This window comes from Scyliorhinus torazame, chromosome X (assembly GCF_047496885.1).
Source record: "Scyliorhinus torazame isolate Kashiwa2021f chromosome X, sScyTor2.1, whole genome shotgun sequence".
In the NCBI taxonomy this organism is placed as follows: domain Eukaryota; kingdom Metazoa; phylum Chordata; class Chondrichthyes; order Carcharhiniformes; family Scyliorhinidae; genus Scyliorhinus; species Scyliorhinus torazame.
In genome coordinates, this window is record NC_092738.1 from 5,024,774 (window position 1) to 5,044,849 (window position 20,076).

Sequence of the window (20,076 nt, forward strand, 5' to 3'; positions counted from 1 at the left end):
GACCTCTATGTTGATAATTAGCAAGGAAGGGTTCATTCATTGAGCAGTTTATGTGGACCCTGTGGGGGTTGACAGTGTACAAGCTAATTTCATCTGAATTGGTTCATGGAGCCAAAGTTGGGCATCATTCACCCCCCAAGCCCAGACTGGTTGACAAACACAAACGGCTCTTTGATGAGGGGTTAAGGTGAATGGTTCAGGATTTGCCTGGTGACCTTTCAATGACTATTATTCTCAGGGTATTGCTCCAAATGTTCTGACAATATATGAGTGGGATTCCAAACATTGGACAGTTGCCATTGCTGGTAGCAACTTCACATTTGGTGTGTCCATACCTTGCTTGATTGGCACCCCTTCCACAAACATTCACTCCCTCCACCCCTGAAACACAGTGGCAGCCGTGTGTGCCATCTTCATAGAATTTCATAGAATTTACAGTGCAGAAGGAGGCCATTCGGCCCATCGAGTCTGCACCAGCTCTTGGAAAGAGCACCCCACCCAAGGTCGACACCTCCACCCTATCCCCATAACCCAGTAACCCCACCCAACACTAAGTTTTGGACACTAAGGGCAATTTATCATGGCCAATCCACCTAACCTGCACATCTTTGGACTGTGGGAGGAAACCGGAGCACCCGGAGGAAACCCACGCACACACGGGGAGGATGTGCTGACTCCGCACAGACAGTGACCCAAGCCGGAATCGAACCTGGGACCCTGGAGCTGTGAAGCAATTGTGCTAACCACTGTGCTACCGTGCTGCCCTCTGCACTGCAGTAACTCACTAAGCCTCTTAGACAGCCCAGCAACCTCTACCATCTAGAAGGACAACAGCAGCAGATACCTGGGAACCCCACCACCTCAAGGTTCCATTCCAAGTCACTCACCACCCTGACTTGGGAATATATCGGCCGTTCCTTCGCTGTCGCTGCGGTAGCATCCAGGAACTCCCTCCTTAACAGCACTGTGGGTGTACCTACACCACATGGACTGGAGCCGTTCAAAGAAGACGGCTCACCCCCACCTTCTCCAGGGCAGTTAGGGATGGTTAATGGATATTGCCCTTAGTGCTGGGTGGGGTTACTGGGTCATGGGGATAGGGTGGAGGTGTTGACCTTGGGTAGGGTGCTCTTTCCAAGAGCCGGTGCAGACTCGATGGGCCGAATGGCCTCCTTCTGCACTGTAAATTCTATGATATTCTATGATATTAACCTTGCCAGTGATGCAGTAATGAGGTGATCGATCCAAAGGTCACTACTTGCATTATGGCTTCTTTCAGGAGCAACCTCTAAGTATTGCCTAAATGCTTACGTGGAAAGCAAATTCGCCGGAGAAATCGTACATCCCACACGAATGCATCAGGCTGAGGGTATTCCTCACCGCCTCAGCGCTCAGGACACGCTCTCCTGTGATTGGGCAGATTCCCCCATTGGCCAAAGTGGCGGCCATTACACAACCCGATTCGCAGGTCACCTCGATCGAGCACAGCTGCAACGAGGAAAAGCAGGAAAACTTGTGTTTGTCAGGGGGAAAAATATGCAAAGATCAGCAAATAAAAAAGACTTGGAGCATGATTTGACACGGTCAGAGAACGTGCGGAGACCATTAAAGTCAGCGTTTGGCTGGTGTTCAAAGAAAGACAAATGAGGCACATTTACAATGGAAATAAAATACTGCGGGATGCTGGGAATCTGAAATAGAAAAATACAACCTGCTGGAAATACTCAGGTCAGGTAGCCCAGGCTGAATGTGCAATACTCAGTGGGGAATTGAGAGAGCAGGTAAGAGAAACACAGCGAGAATGAAAGAGGCAGCTAATATAACGAGACTCCAAACATCTTTTATAGACATATAAAGAATAAAAGGATGAGTGGGATAGACTAGGGATCAAAAAGGGGATCTATGCATGGAGGCAGAGCACATCGCTGGGATGTTAAATGAATACGTTGCATTTGTCTTTACAAGGGAAGTTGTTAATGCACATGCCATGGTGAAAGAGGACATCATTCAGACACTAGAAAGATTTAAAACTGATCAGGAGGAGGTATTTGATAGGCTGTCTTTAATTTCATTTGATAAGGTCCCAGGACCAGATGAGATACATCCAAGAATACTAAGGGAAGCGAGAGTGGAAATAGCAGAGGCACGCGCCATAATTTTCCAATCTTCCTTAGACCCAGGTGGTGCCAGTACACTGGAGAATTGCAGATGTTACAGCCTTGCTCAAAATGTGTGTAAACATCAAACCAGCAGCCAGAGACCAGTCAGTTTCTCTCTCTTATAATAATCTTTACTTTTGTCACAAGTTGGCTTACATTAACACTGCAATGAGGTAACTGTGAAAATCCTGGAGGCTGCCTGGCGGAGGCAGGTTCACTGGAGGCTGCCTGGCAGAGGCAGGTTCACTGGAGGCTGCCTGGCGGAGGCAGGTTCACTGGAGGCTGCCTGGCGGAGGCAGGTTCACTGGAGGCTGCCTGGCGGAGGCAGGTTCACTGGAGGCTGCCTGGCGGAGGCAGGTTCACTGGAGGCTGCCTGGCGGAGGCAGGTTCAATGGAGGCTGCCTGGCGGAGGCAGGTTCACTGGAGGCTGCCTGGCGGAGGCAGGTTCACTCGAGGCTGCCTGGCGGAGGCAGGTTCACTGGAGGCTGCCTGGCAGAGGCAGGTTCACTCGAGGCTGCCTGGCAGAGGCAGGTTCACTGGAGGCTGCCTGGCAGAGGCAGGTTCACTCGAGGCTGCCTGGCAGAGGCAGGTTCACTGGAGGCTGCCTGGCAGAGGCAGGTTCACTGGAGGCTGCCTGGCGGAGGCAGGTTCACTGGAGGCTGCCTGGCGGAGGCAGGTTCACTCGAGGCTGCCTGGCGGAGGCAGGTTCACTCGAGGCTGCCTGGCGGAGGCAGGTTCACTGGAGGCTGCCTGGCGGAGGCAGGTTCACTGGAGGCTGCCTGGCGGAGGCAGGTTCACTGGAGGCTGCCTGGCGGAGGCAGGTTCACTGGAGGCTGCCTGGCGGAGGCAGGTTCACTGGAGGCTGCCTGGCGGAGGCAGGTTCACTGGAGGCTGCCTGGCGGAGGCAGGTTCACTGGAGGCTGCCTGGCGGAGGCAGGTTCACTGGAGGCTGCCTGGCGGAGGCAGGTTCACTGGAGGCTGCCTGGCGGAGGCAGGTTCACTCGAGGCTGCCTGGCGGAGGCAGGTTCACTGGAGGCTGCCTGGCGGAGGCAGATTCACTGGAGGCTGCCTGGCGGAGGCAGGTTCACTGGAGGCTGCCTGGCGGAGGCAGGTTCACTGGAGGCTGCCTGGCGGAGGCAGGAGATATATTGCTCTTTCAAAGAGCGAAATGGTCTCATTCTGTGCTGTAACCACGGTGACACAGTGGTTAGCACTCAGCACCATGGACCCGGGTTCAATTCTGGCCTCGGGTGACTGTCTGAGTCGGCACGTTCGCCCCGTGTCTGCGTGGGTTTCCTCCGGGAGCTCATGTTTCATAGAACATAGAAAATACAGCACAGAACAGGCCCTTCGGCCCACGATGTTGTGCCGAACCTTTGTCCTAGATTAATCATAGATTATCATTGAATTTACAGTGCAGAATTAGGCCATTCGGCCCATCGAGTCTGCACCGGCTCTTGGAAAGAGCACCCTACCCAAGGTCAACACCTCCACCCAACACCAAGGGCAATTTTGGACACTAAGGGCAATTTATCATTGGCCAATTCACCTAACCTGCACATCTTTGGACTGTGGGAGGAAACCGGAGCACCCGGAGGAAACCCACGCGCACACGGGGAGGATGTGCAGACTCCGCACAGACTGTGACCCAAGCCGGAATCGAACCTGGGACCCTGGAGCTGTGAAGCAATTGTGCTAACCACTGTGCTACCGTGCTGCCCTTAAGAACAAATTAATCTACACTATATCATTTTACCGTAATCCATGTACCTATCCAATAGCTGCTTGAAGGTCCCTAATGTCACGTCCGGTTGCGGCGATGCGGAGCTAAGCCGCACATTCGGCGGCTCCCGCTAAAACGGACTTTTGGGCTCTCCAGAGGAGCCCCAACGGCAATTTTTTCGATGACTTCCAGTGTGGGAAGGGGGATAGCAAGGTACCCCCCCCCCCATAGTATATGGAGTGGACCAGGTGTGGAGCGGTCAAAAAAGCGTTTTTGGAGCAGCGAAAAGTGCAAGGGAGAAAAAACAAGATGGCGGCGGGCGGCGTGGGGGTCGGAGCAGCAGGAGTTTCTCAGGCGCTGCTTTGAGGAGCTGAAGAAAGAGGTGTCGGCGCCACTGCTGACGGCGATCGAGGGGTTAGTGGAGACCCAGAAGGCCCAAGGGGCGGCAATCCAGGAGGTACGGGAAAAAGTCTCGGAGAACGAGGACGAGATCTTCGGCCTGGCGGTGAAGATGGAGGCGCACGAGGCGCTGCACAAGAGGTGGGCCGTGAGATTCGAGGACCTGGAGAGCAGGTCGAGGAGGAAGAATCTTCAGATTCTGGGTCTCCCTGAAGGGGTGGAGGGGGCCGATGCCGGGGCATATGTGAGCACGATGCTCCATTCGCTGATGGGTGCGGGAGCCTCTCCGAGTCCCCTGGAGGTAGATGGGGCTCACCGGGTCCTGGCAAGGAGACCCAAGGCCAACAAGCCGCCAAGGGCTGTAGTGGTGAGGTTTCACCGTTTCGTGGACAGGGAGTGTGTTTTGGCCAAGAAAGAGCGGAGCAGCAGGTGGGAGAACACGGAGATCCGAATCTACCAGGACTGGAGTGCGGAGGTGGCAAAGAAGAGAGCTGGTTTTAATCGGGCCAAGGCGGTGCTCCATCGGAAGGGGGTGAAGTTCGGGATGCTGCAGCCAGCGCGATTGTGGGACACATTCCAAGATCGGCACCACTATTTCGAAACGCCTGAGGAGGCTTGGAGCTTTATACAGACTGAAAAGTTGGACTCAAACTGAGGGTTTGTGGTTGTGGGGGGGATGTCGGTTGTATACAGGGTTTTAACTATGCATAGGGAATGTTCCACGGGTTGGGTGATGGATGGGGATGGGGGAAGAGATCTGATGGGGAGACTGTGAGGGAATGTGGGCGCCGGTGCTGGAGGGAGGGGAGGCCCGGGGATGGGGGAATTGGGATAAGGCTGCAACAGGAGCGGCGCCAGAGGGGGCGGGGCCGGCTCAGGAAAGCACGGGCTTTTTCCTGCGCTAGGGAAGGACGGAGGGGGGGATGGAGGAGCGCACACTGATTGCTGGGGAGAAGGGGGCGGGGGGATTCCCACACGGGGGGGGTCAATGGGACGGCGGGGGAAGCCGGGGTCAGCAGGAGTCAGCTGACTTACGGGAGTGTTATGGGGGGAGCAAAAGAGCTAGATACGGATCTAGCGGGGGGGGGGGGGGGGGGAATAGGGTTGCTGCTGCATTGGCCGATGGGGAACTGGAAACAGAAGAGGTGGTCGGGGCGGGGGTCCCCCGTCTGGGGGACTGGAGGGTGCGGGAGGCGCGGGCACGGGACTGGCCTAGAAAAGGAGATGGCTAGTCGGCAGGGGGGGGGGGCAGTGGAATGTGAGGGGCCTGAATGGGCCGGTTAAGAGGGCCTGAGTGTTCGCGCACTTAAAGGGACTGAAGGCAGACGTGGTCATGCTCCAGGAGACACATCTGAAGGTGGCAGACCAGGTCAGGTTAAGAAAGGGATGGGGAGGACAGGTATTCGATTCGGGACTGGACGCGAAGAACAGAGGGGTGGCAATACTGGTGGGGAAGTGGGTGTCGTTTGAGGCCAAGAATATTGTAGTGGACAATGGAGGTCGATATGTAATGGTGAGCGGTAGGTTGCAGGGGACGTGGGTGGTATTGGTAAACGTATACGCCCCGAACTGGGACGATGCTGGATTTATGAAGTGCATGTTGGGGCGGATTCCGGATCTGGAGGCAGGAAGCTTGATAATGGGGGTGGGATTTCAACACGGTGTTGGACCCAGCATTAGATCGTTCCAGATCTAGGACGGGGAAGAGGCCGGCTGCGGCCAAGGTGCTTAGGGGGTTTATGGACCAGATGGGGGGAGTGGATCCGTGGAGATTTGCTAGGCCCCTGGCCAGGGAATTCTCTTTTTTTTTCTCACGTACACAGAGCCTACTCGCGGATAGATTTTTTTGTTTTGAGTAGGGCGCTGATCCCGAAAGTGGAGGGAACTGAGTACTCGGCCATAGCCATTTCAGACCATGCCCCGCACTGGGTGGAGCTGGAGTTAGGAGAGGAGAGGGACTAACGCCCGCTGTGGCGTCTGGATGTGGGATTACTGGCGGATGAGGAGGTGTGCGGGAGGGTACGGTGGGTGCATTGAAAGATATTTGGAGGCCAACGACAACGGGGAGGTGCAGGTGGGGGTAGTATGGGAGGCGCTGAAGGCGGTGGTCAGGGGAGAGTTAATCTCCATCAGGGCTCACAGGGAGAAGAGAGAGGGCAGGGAAAGGGAGAGGTTAGTGGGGGAGATTTTAAGGGTAGACAGGAGATATGCAGAGGCCCCTGAAGAGGAACTACTCAGGGAGAGGCGAAGTCTCCAGACGGAGTTCGACCTGTTGACCACAGGGAAGGCAGAGGCACAGTGGAGAAAGGCACAGGGGGCGATATATGAATATGGGGAGAAGGCGAGCCGGATGCTGGCACATCAGCTCCGTAAGAGGATGGCAGCGAGGGAGATAGGTGGAGTCAAGGATAGCAGGGGAACTACGGTGCGGAGTGCGGTGAAAGTAAATGAGGCATTTAAGGACTTTTATGAGGAGCTGTACAGACCTCAGCCCCCAGCGGGGGAAGAGGGGATGCGACGATTTCTAGATCAATTGAGGTTCCCGAGGGTGGGTTGGAGGAGCTGGTTAAAGGATTGGTGAGCATGCAGGCGGGGAAGGCCCTGGGGCCAGATGGGTTCCCGGTTGAGTTTTACAGGAAGTATGCGGACCTGTTAGCCCCGTTGCTAGTGAGGACTTTCAATGAAGCAAGGGAGGGGGGGATCCTGCCCCCCGACAATGTCCGGGGCGCTGATCTCTTTGATCCTGAAGCGGGACAAGGACCCACTGCAATGTGGGTCGTACAGACCGATCTCGCTCCTCAATGTGGATGCTAAGTTCCAGAGATGTAGAGGAAAGGATTGCAAAGATGATTCTGGATAGGAGTGAAAGCAACAGGGTAGTTGTTATGGGGGACTTTAACTTTCCAAATATTGACTGGAAACGCTATAGTTCGAGTACATTAGATGGGTCCGTTTTTGTCCAATGTGTGCAGGAGGGTTTCCTGACACAGTATGTAGATAGGCCAATGAGAGGCGAGGCCATGTTGGATTTGGTACTGGGTAATAAACCAGGACAGGTGTTAGATTTGGAGGTTGGTGAGCACTTTGGTGATAGTGACCACAATTCGATTTTGTTTACTTTAGTGATGGAAAGGGATAGGTATATACCGCAGGGCAAGAGTTATATCTGGGGGAAAGGCAATTTATGATGCGATGAGGCAAGACTTAGGATGCATCGGATGGAGAGGAAAACTGCAGGGGATGGGCACAATGGAAATGTGGAGCTTGTTGAAGGAACAGCTACTGCGTGTCCTTGATAAGTATGTACCTGTCAGGCAGGGAGGAAGTGGTCGAGCAAGGGAACCGTAGTTTACTAAGGCAGTCGAAACACTTGTCAAGAGGAAGAAGGAGGCTTATGTAAAGATGAGACATGAAGGTTCAGTAAGGGCGCTCGAGAGTTACAAGTTAGCTAGGAAGGACCTAAAGAGAGAGCTACGAAGAGCCAGGAGGGGACATGAGAAGTCTTTGGCAGGTAGGATCAAGGATAACCCTAAAGCTTTCTATAGATATGTCAGGAATAAAAGAATGACAAGGGTAAGAGTAGGGCCAGTCAAGGACAGTAGTGGGAAGTTGTGCTTGGAGTCCGAGGAGATAGGAGAGGTGCTAAATAACTATTTTTCGTCAGTGTTCACACAGGAAAAAGACAATGTTGTCGAGGAGAATACTGAGATTCAGGCTACTAGACTAGAAGGGCTTGAGGTTCATAAGGAGGAGGTGTTAACAATTCTGGAAAGGGTGAAAATAGATAAGTCCCCTGGGCCGGATGGGATTTATCCTAGGATTCTCTGGGAAGCTAGGGAGGAGATTGCTGAGCCTATGGTTTTGATCTTTAAGTCATCTTTGTCAACAGGAATAGTGCCAGAAGATTGGAGGATAGCAAATGTTGTCCCCTTGTTCAAGAAGGGGAGTAGAGACAACCCCGGTAACTATAGACCAGTGAGCCTTACTTCTGTTGTGGATAAAATCTTGGTAAGGTTTATAAGAGATAGGGTGTATAATCATCTGGAAAGGAATAATTTGATTAGACATAGTCAACACGGTTTTGTGAAGGGTAGGTCGTGCCTCACAAACCTTATTGAGTTCTTTGAGAAGGTGACCAAACAGGTGGATGAGCGTAAAGCAGTTGATGTGGTGTATATGGATTTCAGTAAAGCGTTTGATAAGGTTCCCCATGGTAGGCTACTGCAGAAAATACAGAGGCATGAGATTCAGGGTGATTTAGCAGTTTGGATCAGAAATTGGCTAGCTGGAAGAAGACAAAGGGTGGTGGTTGATGGGAAATGTTCAGACTGGAGTCCAGTTACTAGTGGTGTACCACAAGGATCTGTTTTGGGGCCACTGCTGTTTGTCATTTTTATAAATGACCTGGAGGAGGGCGTAGAAGGATGGGTGAGTAAATTTGCAGATGACACTAAAGTCGGTGGAGTTGTGGACAGTGCGGAAGGATGTTACAAGTTACAGAGGGATATAGATAAGCTGCAGCGCTGGGCTGAGAGGTGGCAAATGGAGTTTAATGCAGAAAAGTGTGAGGAGATTCATTTTGGAAGGAATAACAGGAAGACAGAGTACTGGGCTAATGGTAAGATTCTTGGCAGTGTGGATGAGCAGAGAGATCTCGGTGTCCATGTACATAGATCCCTGAAAGTTGCCACCCAGGTTGAGAGGGTTGTTAAGAAGGCGTACGGTGTGTTAGCTTTTATTGGTAGAGGGATTGAGCTTCGGAGCCATGAGGTCATGTTGCAGCTGTACAAAACTCTGGTACGGCCGCATTTGGAGTATTGCGTGCAATTCTGGTCGCCGCATTATAGGATGGATGTGGAAGCATTGGAAAGGATGCAGAGGAGATTTACCAGAATATTGCCTGGTATGGAGGGAAGATCTTATGAGGAAAGGCTGAGGGACTTGAGGCTGTTTTCGTTCGAGAGAAGGTTAAGAGGTGACTTAATTGAGGCATACAAGATGATCAGAGGATTGGATAGGGTGGACAGTGCCTTTTTCCTCGGATGGTGATGTCCAGCACGAGGGGACATAGCTTTAAATTGAGGGGAGATAGATATAGGACAGATGTCAGAGGTAGGTTCTTTACTCAGAGAGTAGTAAGGGCGTGGAATGCCCTGCCTGCAACAGTAGTGGACTCGCCAACACTAAGGGTATTCAAATGGTCATTGGATAGACATATGGACGATAAGGGAATAGTGTAGATGGGCTTTAGAGTGGTTTCACAGGTCGGTGCAACATCGAGGGCCGAAGGGCCTGTACTGCGCTGTAATGTTCTATGTTCTATGTTCTAAGTTGCTGGCAGAAATGCTGGCTACGAGAATTGAGGACTGTGCCCCGGGGGTGATTCATGAGGACCAGACGGGATTTGTAAAGGGCAGGCAGTTAAACACCAATGTGCGGAGGCTCCTAAACGTGATTATGATGCCATCGGTGGAGGGAGAAGCGGAGATAGTGGCAGCTATGGACGCGGAGAAGACCTTTGACCGGGTGGAGTGGGAGTATCTCTGGGAAGTGTTGCGGAGGTTTGGGTTTGGGGAGGGGTTTATCAGTTGGGTTAAGCTCCCATATAGAGCCCCGGTGGCGAGTGTGGCTACGGATCGGCGGAGGTCGGAGTATTTTTGGCTGTATCGAGGGACGAGGCAGGGGTGCCCCCTGTCCCCCCTGTTGTTTGCATTGGCAATTGAGCCTTTGGCCATGGCATTAAGGGAGTCCCGGAAATGGAGGGGGGTGGTCCGAGGGGGAGAGGAGCATCGGGTGTGGAAGGTGTGGAATATAAGGAAAGTAGGAAGGAACTTAAGCAAGGAGTCAGGAGGGCTAGAAGGGGCCACGAAAAGTCATTGGCAAATAGGGTTAAGGAAAATCCAAATGCTTTTTACACGTACATAAAAAGCAAGAGGGTAGCCAGGGAAAGGGTTGGCCCACTGAAGGATAGGCAAGGGAATCTATGTGTGGAGCCAGAGGAAATGGGCGAGGTACTAAGTGAATACTTTGCATCAGTATTCACCAATGAGAAGGAATTGGTAGATGTTGAGTCTGGAGAAGGGTGTGCAGATAGCCTGGGTCACATTGAGATCCAAAAAGACGAGGTGTTGGGCGTCTTAAAAAATATTAAGGTAGATAAGTCCCCAGGGCCTGATGGGATCTACCCCAGAATACTGAAGGAGGCTGGAGAGGAAATTGCTGAGGCCTTGACAGAAATCTTTGGATCCTCACTGTCTTCAGGTGATGTCCCGGAGGACTGGAGAATAGCCAATGTTGTTCCTCTGTTTAAGAAGGGTAGCAAGGATAATCCCGGGAACTACAGGCCGGTGAGCCTTACGTCAGTGGTAGGGAAATTACTGGAGAGAATTCTTCGAGACAGGATCTACTCCCATTTGGAAGCAAATGGACGTATTAGTGAGAGGCAGCATGGTTTTGTGAAGGGGAGGTCGTGTCTCACTAACTTGATAGAGTTTTTCGAGGAGGTCACAAAGATGATTGATGCAGGTAGGGCAGTGGATGTTGTCTATGTGGACTTCAGTAAGGCCTTTGACAAGGTCCCTCATGGTAGACTGTATAAAAGGTGAAGTCACACGGGATAAGGGGTGAGCTGGCAAGGTGGATACAGAACTGGCTAGGTCATAGAAGGCAGAGAGTAGCAATGGAAGGATGCTTTTCTAATTGGAGGGCTGTGACCAGTGGTGTTCCGCAGGGATCAGTGCTGGGACCTTTGCTGTTTGTCGTATATATAAATGATTTGGAGGAAAATGTAACTGGTCTGAATAGTAAGTTTGCAGACGACACAAAGGTTGGTGGAATTGCGGATAGCGATGAGGACTGTCTGAGGATACAGCAGGATTTAGATTGTTTGGAGACTTGGGCGGAGAGATAGCAGATGGAGTTTAATCCGGACAAATGTGAGGTAATGCATTTTGGAAGGTCTAATGCAGGTAGGGAATATACAGTGAATGGTAGAACCCTCAAGAGTATTGAAAGTCAGAGAGATCTAGGAGTACAGGTCCACAGGTCACTGAAAGGGGCAACACAGGTGGAGAAGGTAGTCAAGAAGGCATACGGCATGCTTGCCTTCATTGGCCGGGGCATTGAGTATAAGAATTGACAAGTCATGTTGCAGCTGTATAGAACCTTAGTTAGGCCACACTTGGAGTATAGTGTTCAATTCTGGTCGCCACACTGCCAGAAGGATGTGGAGGCTTTAGAGAGGGTGCAGAAGAGATTTACCAGAATGTTGCCTGGTATGGAGGGCATTAGCTATGAGGAGCGGTTAAATAAACTCGGTTTGTTCTCATTGGAACGACAGAGGTTGAGGGGCGACCTGATAGAGGTCTATAAAATTATGAGGGGCATAGACAGAGTGGATAGCCAGAGGCTTTTCCCCAGGGTAGAGGGGTCAATTACTAGGGGGCATAGGTTTAAGGTGAGAGGGGCAGGGTTTAGAGTAGATGTACGAGGCAAGTTTTTTACGCAGAGGGTAGTGGGTGCCTGGAACTCGCTACCGGAGGAGGTGGTGGAAGCAGGGACGATAGTGATATTTAAGGGGCATCTTGACAAATACATGAATATGATGGGAATAGAGGGATACGGACCCAGGAAGTGTCGAAGATTGTAGTTTAGTCGGGCAGCGTGGTCGGCACAGGCTTGGAGGGCCGAATGGCCTATTCCTGTGCTGTACATTTCTTTGTTCTTTGGGTGTTGCTGTATGCGGACGACCTGTTGCTGTATGTGGCAGATCCAGTGGAGGGGATGGTGGAGGTCATGCGGATCCTAAGGGAGTTTGGGAACTTCTCAGGGTATAAGCTCAATGTAGGGAAAAGTGAGCTCTTTGTGGTGCATCCAGGGGATCAGGGAAGAGGGATAGACGACCTACCATTGAGGAGGGCGGAAACTAGCCTTCGGTACTTGGGGATCCAGGTAGCTAGGAGCTGGGGGGCCCTGCATAAACTTAATTTGACGCGGCTGGTGGAGCAGATGGAGGAGGACTTTAAAAGATGGGATGTGTTGCCACTCTCGCTAGCGGGCAGGGTACAGTCGACTAAAATGATGGTCCTCCCTAGGTTTCTTTTTGTGTTCCAGTGCCTTCCTATTATGATTACCAAGGCCTTTTTTAAGCGGGTAGGTAGGAGCATCATGGGTTTTGTGTGGGCAAACAAGACCCCGAGGGTAAAGAGGGGGTTTCTGGAGCGTAGTAGAGACAGAGGAGGGCTGGCATTGCCGAATCTGGGTGGCTATTATTGGGCAGCCAACGAGGCGATGATCCATAAGTGTGTAACAGAGGGAGAGGGGGCGGCGTGGAAGAGGTTGGAGATGGCGTCCTGCAAAGGAACGAGCCTGAGGGCGCTGGTGATGGCACCGCTGCCGCTCTCACCGACAAGGTACACCACGAGTCCGGTGGTGGCGGCAACGCTGAAGATCTTGGGGCAGTGGAGATGGGACAGGGGTGCGACGGGAGCCTCGGTGTGGTCCCCGATCCGTGAGAACCATCGGTTCGTCCCAGGAAGGATGGACGGGGGGTTTTGGAGCTGGCATCGGGCAGGGATTAGAAGGATGGGGGACCTGTTTATAGACGGGACGTTTGCGAGCCTAGGGGCGCTGGAGGAGAAGTTTGGGCTACCCCCGAGAAATACGTTCCGGTATATGCAAGTGAGGGTGTTTGTGAGGCGGCAGGTGAGGGAATTCCCGTTGCTCCCGGCACAGGGGATTCAGGACAGGGTGATTTTGGGTGTATGGGTCGGAGAGGGAAAGGTGTCGGCGATATATCAGGAGATGAAAGAAGAGGAGGCGGCTCTGGTAGGGGAGCTGAAGAGTAAATGGGAGGAGGAGTTGGGGGAGGAGATTGAAGAGGGTCTGTGGGCTGATGCCCTGAGTAGGGTTAATTCCTCTTCCTCGTGCGCCAGGCTCAGCCTGATACAGTTTAAGGTTATTCACAGAGCGCTTATGACAGGGGCGAGGCTGAGCAGGTTGTTTGGGGTGGAGGACAGATGTGGGATGTGCTCAGGGAGCCCGGCGAACCATGTCCATATGTTTTGGTCATGCCCGGCACTGGAGGGGTTCTGGAGAGGAGTGGCGGGAGCAATATTCCGGGTGGTGAAAGTCCGGGTCAAGCCAAGCTGGGGGCTAGCAATATTTGGAGCAGTGGACGAGCCGGGAGTGCAGGAGGCGAAAGAGGCCGGCATTCTGGCCTTTGCGTCCCGAGTAGCCCGGCGAAGGATCTTGCTAATGTGGAAGGAGGCGAAGCCCCCCAGTGTGGAAGCCTGGATAAATGACATGGCTGGGTTCATTAAGCTGGAGCGGATAAAGTTTGCCTTGAGAGGGTCTGCGCAGGGGTTCTACAGGCAGTGGCAACCGTTCCTAGACTATCTCGCGGAGCGTTAGAATGAGGTCGGTCAGCAGTAGCAGCAACCCAGGGGGGGGGTGGGGGAGGGGAGGGGAGGGGGGTGTCTCTTTCGGGGGGTGGGTGTCCTGTATTATGTTTGATTGATATGTTCATTTTCTGTTCTTTTCTCTTTTTCTTTTCTGTTACGGGGGGGGGGGGGGGGTTAATTGGTTGAAAATTTTTGTTGGAAAAACTTTGAATAAACATATTTTTTAAAAAAAAGAAGGTCCCTAATGTTTCCGACTCAACTACTTCCACAGGCAGTGCATTTCATGCCCCCACTACTCTCTGGGTAAAGAACCTACCTCTGATATCCCCCCTATATCTTCCACCATTCACCTTAAATTTATGTCCCCTTGTAATGGTTTGTTCCACCCGGGGAAAAAGTCTCTGACTGTCTACTCTATCTATTCCCCTGATCATCTTATAAACCTCTATCAAGTCGCCCCTCATCCTTCTCCGTTCTAATGAGAAAAGGCCTAGCACCCTCAACCTTTCCTCGTAAGACCTACTCTCCATTCCAGGCAACATCCTGGTAAATCTCTTTTGCACCTTTTCCAAAGCTCCCACATCCTTCCTAAAATGAGGCGACCAGAACTGTACACAGTACTCCAAATGTGGCCTTACCAAAGTTTTGTACAGCTGCATCATCACCTCACGGCTCTTAAATTCAATCCCTCTGTTAATGAACGCTAGCACACCATAGGCCTTCTTCACAGCTCTATCCACTTGAGTGGCAACTTTCAAAGATGTATGAACATAGACCCCAAGGTCTCTCTGCTCCTCCACATTGCCAAGAACTCTACCGTTAACCCTGTATTCCGCATTCATATTTGTCCTTCCAAAATAGACAACCTCACACTTTTCAGGGTTAAACTCCATCTGTCACTTCTCAGCCCAGCTCTGCATCCTATCTATATCTTTTTGCAGCTGACAACAGCCCTCCTTACTATCCACAACTCCACCAATCTTTGTATCGTCTGCAAATTTACTGACCCACCCTTCAACTCCCTCATCCAAGTCATTAATGAAAATCACAAACCGCAGAGGACCCAGAACTGATCCCTGCGGTACGCCACTGGTAACTGGGATCCAAGCTGAATATTTGCCATCCACCACCACTCTCTGACTTCTATCGGTTAGCCAGTTCGTTATCCAACTGGTCAAATTTCCCACTATCCCATGCCTCCTTACTTTCTGCATAAGCCTACCATGAGGAACCTTATCAAATGCCTTACTAAAATCCATGTACACTACATCCACTGCTTTACCTTCATCCACATGCTTGATCACCTCCTCAAAGAATTCAATAAGACTTGTAAGACAAGACCTACCCCTCACAAATCCGTGCTGACTATCCCTAATCAAGCAGTGTCTTTCCAGATGCTCAGAAATCCTATCCTTCAGTACCCTTTCCATGACCTTGCCTACCACCGAAGTAAGACTAACTGGCCTGTAATTCCCAGGGTTATCCCTAGTCCGTTTTTTGAACAGGGGCACGACATTCGCCACTCTCCAATCCCCTGGTACCACCCCTGTTGACAGTGAGGACGAAAAGATCATTGCCAACGGCTCTGCAATTTCATGTCTTGTTTCCCATAGAATCCTTGGATCTATCCCGTCAGGCCCGGGGGACTTGTCTATCCTCAAGTTTTTCAAAATGCCCAACAAATCTTCCTTCCTAACAAGTATTTCCTCGAGCTTACCAGTCTGTTTCACACTGTCCTCTCCAACAATATGGCCCCTCTCATTTGTAAATACAGAAGAAAAGTACTCGTTCAAGACCTCTCCTATCTCTTCAGACTCAACACACAACCTCCCGCTACTGTCCTTGATCGGACCTACCCTCGCTCTAGTCATTCTCATATTTCTCACATATGTGTAAAAGGCCTTGGGGTTTTCCTTGATCCTACCCGCCAAAGATTGTTCATGCCCTCTCTTAGCTCTCCTAATCCCTTTCTTCAGTTCCCTCCTGGCTTTCTTGTATCCCTCCAGTCCTTCCCTGACAGCCTATGTTCCCAACTTATGCACTTCAATTCTTGTCTGACAACATCGTATTTACCCTTCCCCCAATTGTAAACCTTGCCCTGTTGCACGTACCTATCCCTCTCCATTACTAAAGTGAAAGTCACAGAATTGTGGTCACTATCTCAAATGCTCCCCCACTAATAAATCTAACACTTGCACTAACAAATCTATTCTTCCCATAAGTGCAAAGATGTGCAGGGTAGGGGGATTGGCCATGATAAATGACCCCTTAGTGTCCAAAGGTTAGGTGGGGTTAGTGATGGGGCGGGGAGTGGGCCTGGGTGGGGCGCTCTTTCAGAGGGTCGGTACAGACTCGATGGGCCGAATGGCCTCCTTCTGCACAGTAGGGATTCTACGATTGTTCTATTCTAGGATGGCGGCACGGTAGCACAGTGGTTAGCACTGTTTCTTCACAGCTCCAGGGTCCCAGGTTCAATTCCCGGCTTGGGTCACTGTCTGTGCGGAGTCTGCACGTTCTCCCCGTGTGTGCGTGGGTTTCCTCCGGGTGCTCCGGTTTCCTCCCACAAGCCCCGAAAGACGCGCTGTTGGTGAACTGGACATTCTGAATTCTCCCTCTGTGACCCGAACAGGTGCCGGAATGTGGCGACTAGGGGCTTTTCACAGTAACTTCACTGCAGTGTTAATGTAAGCCTGCTTGTGACACTAATAAAGGCTATTACTATTATAAGAGAGAGAATGAAGCGCCGCGTTACCAGGACAACAGGTTTTCCGCCGCGGGGACACCTTCTCTCCCGCCTGCACGCACGTGCCAAGCCCACCTTCCCACGTGAGGAAAACGGGCCTTTTTCTGAGGCTCCGGAGATGTTGCCCTCACCGAGGAACCGGAGGACGCACCGCGTGAGAGGTTGGCGGGGAAACCAGCAACAGCGACTCTTCCAGCTCGGGGGTCCCCGGAAGATGATTCCCGTCGTGTGAGAAGCCGCCCGTGTCCCCCACACCCCCCCAGCAGCCAGTGTGACCTCTGGGGTTGGACAATCCGTTGGCTCGGAACATGTCTGGGGGGGGGGGGAGTCAGCATGGAGCCCTCGGGAGAACAGCACTGACGTGTTCACAAACGTAAGCTGAGGAATTCGACAAATAGGGAGGCGGAGGGGTGAGGAGAGGTTGCTAAATGGAAAAAGAAAGAATAGCAAGGAAACCAGGGAGTGCGGTAATGGAGAGAAAGAGCTCAACAGAAATTCTTGAGCACTCCAATTGCGTTCAGCTTCATGTGTAGCTCTTAATGAAATATTTGTTTTTTTCTGCCTCTCTGAACCATTTGTGGTATCTCTGTAATTTAGTGATAAGGACATTAGGCTGCACTGAGGTGGAAAATGCGTCTCGAATCAAACTACATTCAGGATTTCGAAAGGAAAACAAAATCCAAGGCATTAGATGACAGCACGTTGGACAAACGTAATTCCCAAATGGAAACTGATCCAACTGATCACACAATGCCAGTGTGCAGGGAGCGTTCGAGACAACGCCCCTGGAGTCTTATCACTGCTGTAGATTGTAACTTTCCCAATGATGAATGGGCACTGATCCAACTGGCATTATGGGATGCCATGGGTACTGACGCAGGATGAACAGAGTGAAGCTGCTTTTCTTACCTGGAAGTAGAAATCTAACGTAGCGATCATGTCCACACCCTCTGGGAAACACTGGGTGAGAAAATATATTGTAAACAGTGATCATTTTGTTAACTATGATTCTCCCCGTCATTTAAAATACTATCGTTCGGAATAGACCCCAACATTTGTTCAGCTACTAGACAATTACAGGAAGTGAATCTTTAAATCCCTCCAAAATAAACGTGTCCCTCAGAGCTTCATTCATCTTGGGCGGGATTCTCCGATCCTGGGGCTAAGCGTTGACGCCGTTGTAAACGCCGGATCAGCGATCCTGCGCTGCACAGGGGGCCAGCACAGCACTGGAGCGACTCACGCAGCACCAGCTGCCGATACGGGCGTCAGGACGGGCACCACGGGTTCGCCCAGAGAACCAGAGAGCATCTGAGACCCTCAGAAGGTAAGTGATTTTTACTCATTTTTACTTTTATTACCTTTTCAAAGTGTGTGTGGGGGGGGGGGGGGCTGAAGTGACATCACAGAAAAGCTGTGACCTGAGTGGCTGGTTGGGAATCTACACTAAATTAAAAAAATTAAGCATTGGTAACTAATTAAACATAATTACTTAATTATAATTTAGAGGGGCATCTAAGCCAGAGATCGGAGAGTACCATATTTAGCTTTCGCATTTCTATTAGAAATCTAGTGCTAGGAAACAGATAGTTAACAGTAACTTTTTAAAATTTTTTAAACTTTTAACTTTAATTTACTAATTAATTGACGCAATGTCAGTTAGAGGGGTGCAGTGCTCTGACTGTGAGATGTGGCAGGTCCGGGAGGCTTCCAGCGTTCCGGATGGCTTCATCTGCAGAACATGCACCCAACTGGAGCTCCTCACAGACCGCATGGTTCGGTTGGAGCAGCAGTTGGATGCACTTAGGAGCATGCAGGTGGCGGAAAGCGTCATAGATCGCAGTTATATAAATGTGGTCACACCCAAGGTGCAGGCAGAGAAATGGGTGACCACCAGAAAGGGCAGGCAGTCAGTGCAGGAATCCCCTGTGGTTGTCCCCCTCTTGAACAGGTATACCCCTTTGGATACTGTCGGGGGGGATAGCCTATCAGGGGAAAACAGCAGCAGCCAGAGCAGTGGCACCACGGCTGGCTCTGATGTTTAGAAGGGAGGGTCAAAGCGCAGCAGAGCAATAGTAATAGGGGACTCTATAGTCAGGGGCACAGATAGACACTTCTGTGGACGTGAGACTCCAGGATGGTATGTTGCCTCCCTGGTGCCAGGGTCCAGGATGTCTCCGAACAGGTAGAGGGCATCCTGAAGGGGGAGGGCAAACAGGCAGAGGTCGTTGTACATATTGGTACTAACGACATAGGCAGGAAGGGGCAAGAGGCCCTGCAGCAGGAGTTCAGGGACCTAAGCAGAAAGTTAAAAGACAGGACCTCTAGGGTTGTAATCTCGGGATTACTCCCTGTGCCACGTGCCAGTGAGGCTAGAAATAGTAAGATAGAGCAGCTAAACACGTGGCTAAACAGCTGGTGTAGGAGGGAGGGTTTCCGTTATCTGGACCACTGGGAGCTCTTCCGGGGCAGGTGTGACCTATATAAGGACGGGTTGCATCTAAACTGGAGAGGCATAAATATCCTGGCCGCGAGGTTTGCTAGTGTCACACGGGAGGGTTTAAACTAGTATGGCAGGGGGGTGGGCACGGGAGCAATAGGTCAGAAGGTGAGAGCATTGAGGGAGAACTAGGGAATAGGGACAGTGTGGCTCTGAGGCAGAGCAGACGGGGAGAAGTTGCTGAACACAGCGGGTCTGGTGGCCTGAAGTGCATATGTTTTAATGCAAGGAGCATTACGGGTAAGGCAGATGAACTTAGAGCTTGGATTAGTACTTGGAACTATGATGTTGTTGCCATTACAGAGACCTGGTTGAGGGAAGGGCAGGATTGGCACTTAAACGTTCCAGGATTTAGATGTTTCAGGCAGGATAGAGGGGGATGTAAAAGGGGTGGCGGAGTTGCGCTACTGGTTAGGGAGGATATCACAGCTGTACTACGGGAGGACACCTCAGAGGGCAGTGAGGCTATATGGGTAGAGATCAGGAATAAGAAGGGTGCAGTCACAATGTTGGGGGTTTACTACAGGCCTCCCAACAGCCAGCGGGAGATAGAGGAGCAGATAGGTAGACAGATTTTGGAAAAGAGTAAAAACAACAGGGTTGTGGTGATGGGAGACTTCAACTTCCCCAATATTGACTGGGACTCACTTAGTGCCAGGGGCTTAGGCGGGGCAGAGTTTGTAAGGAGCATCCAGGAGGGCTTCTTAAAACAATATGTAGACAGTCCAACTAGGGAAGGGGCGGTACTGGACCTGGTATTGGGGAATGAGCCCGGCCAGGTGGTAGAAGTTTCAGTAGGGGAGCATTTCGGGAACAGTGACCACAATTCAGTAAGTTTTAAAGTGCTGGTGGACAAGGATAAGTGTGGTCCTAGGGTGAATGTGCTAAATTGGGGGAAGGCTAATTATAACAATATTAGGCGGGAACTGAAGAACCTAGATTGGGGGCGGATGTTTGAGGGCAAATCAACATCTGACATGTGGGAGGCTTTCAAGTGTCAGTTGAAAGGAATTCAGGACCAGCATGTTCCTGTCAGGAAGAAGGATAAATACGGCAATGTTCAGGAACCTTGGATAACGAGAGATATTGTAGGCCTCGTCAAAAAGAAAAAGGAGGCATTTGTTAGGGCTAAAAGGCTGGGAACAGATGAA

At 51.3% G+C, this 20,076-nt stretch overlaps 1 protein-coding gene across 3 annotated transcripts in view; it reads right to left on the bottom strand.

The window, feature by feature from the left end:
- Positions 1-20,076, bottom strand: part of LOC140405387 (glutaminase kidney isoform, mitochondrial-like) — a 121,171-nt gene that overhangs the window by 19,936 nt on the left and 81,159 nt on the right. For all 3 annotated transcript variants that reach the window (XM_072493725.1, XM_072493724.1, XM_072493723.1), the window contains 2 exons: positions 17,335-17,385; positions 1,312-1,488 (listed from right to left, as the gene is read on the bottom strand). In XM_072493725.1, the coding sequence (XP_072349826.1) occupies positions 1,312-1,488; positions 17,335-17,385 (228 nt within the window). The remainder of the gene's footprint in view (positions 1-1,311; positions 1,489-17,334; positions 17,386-20,076) is intronic.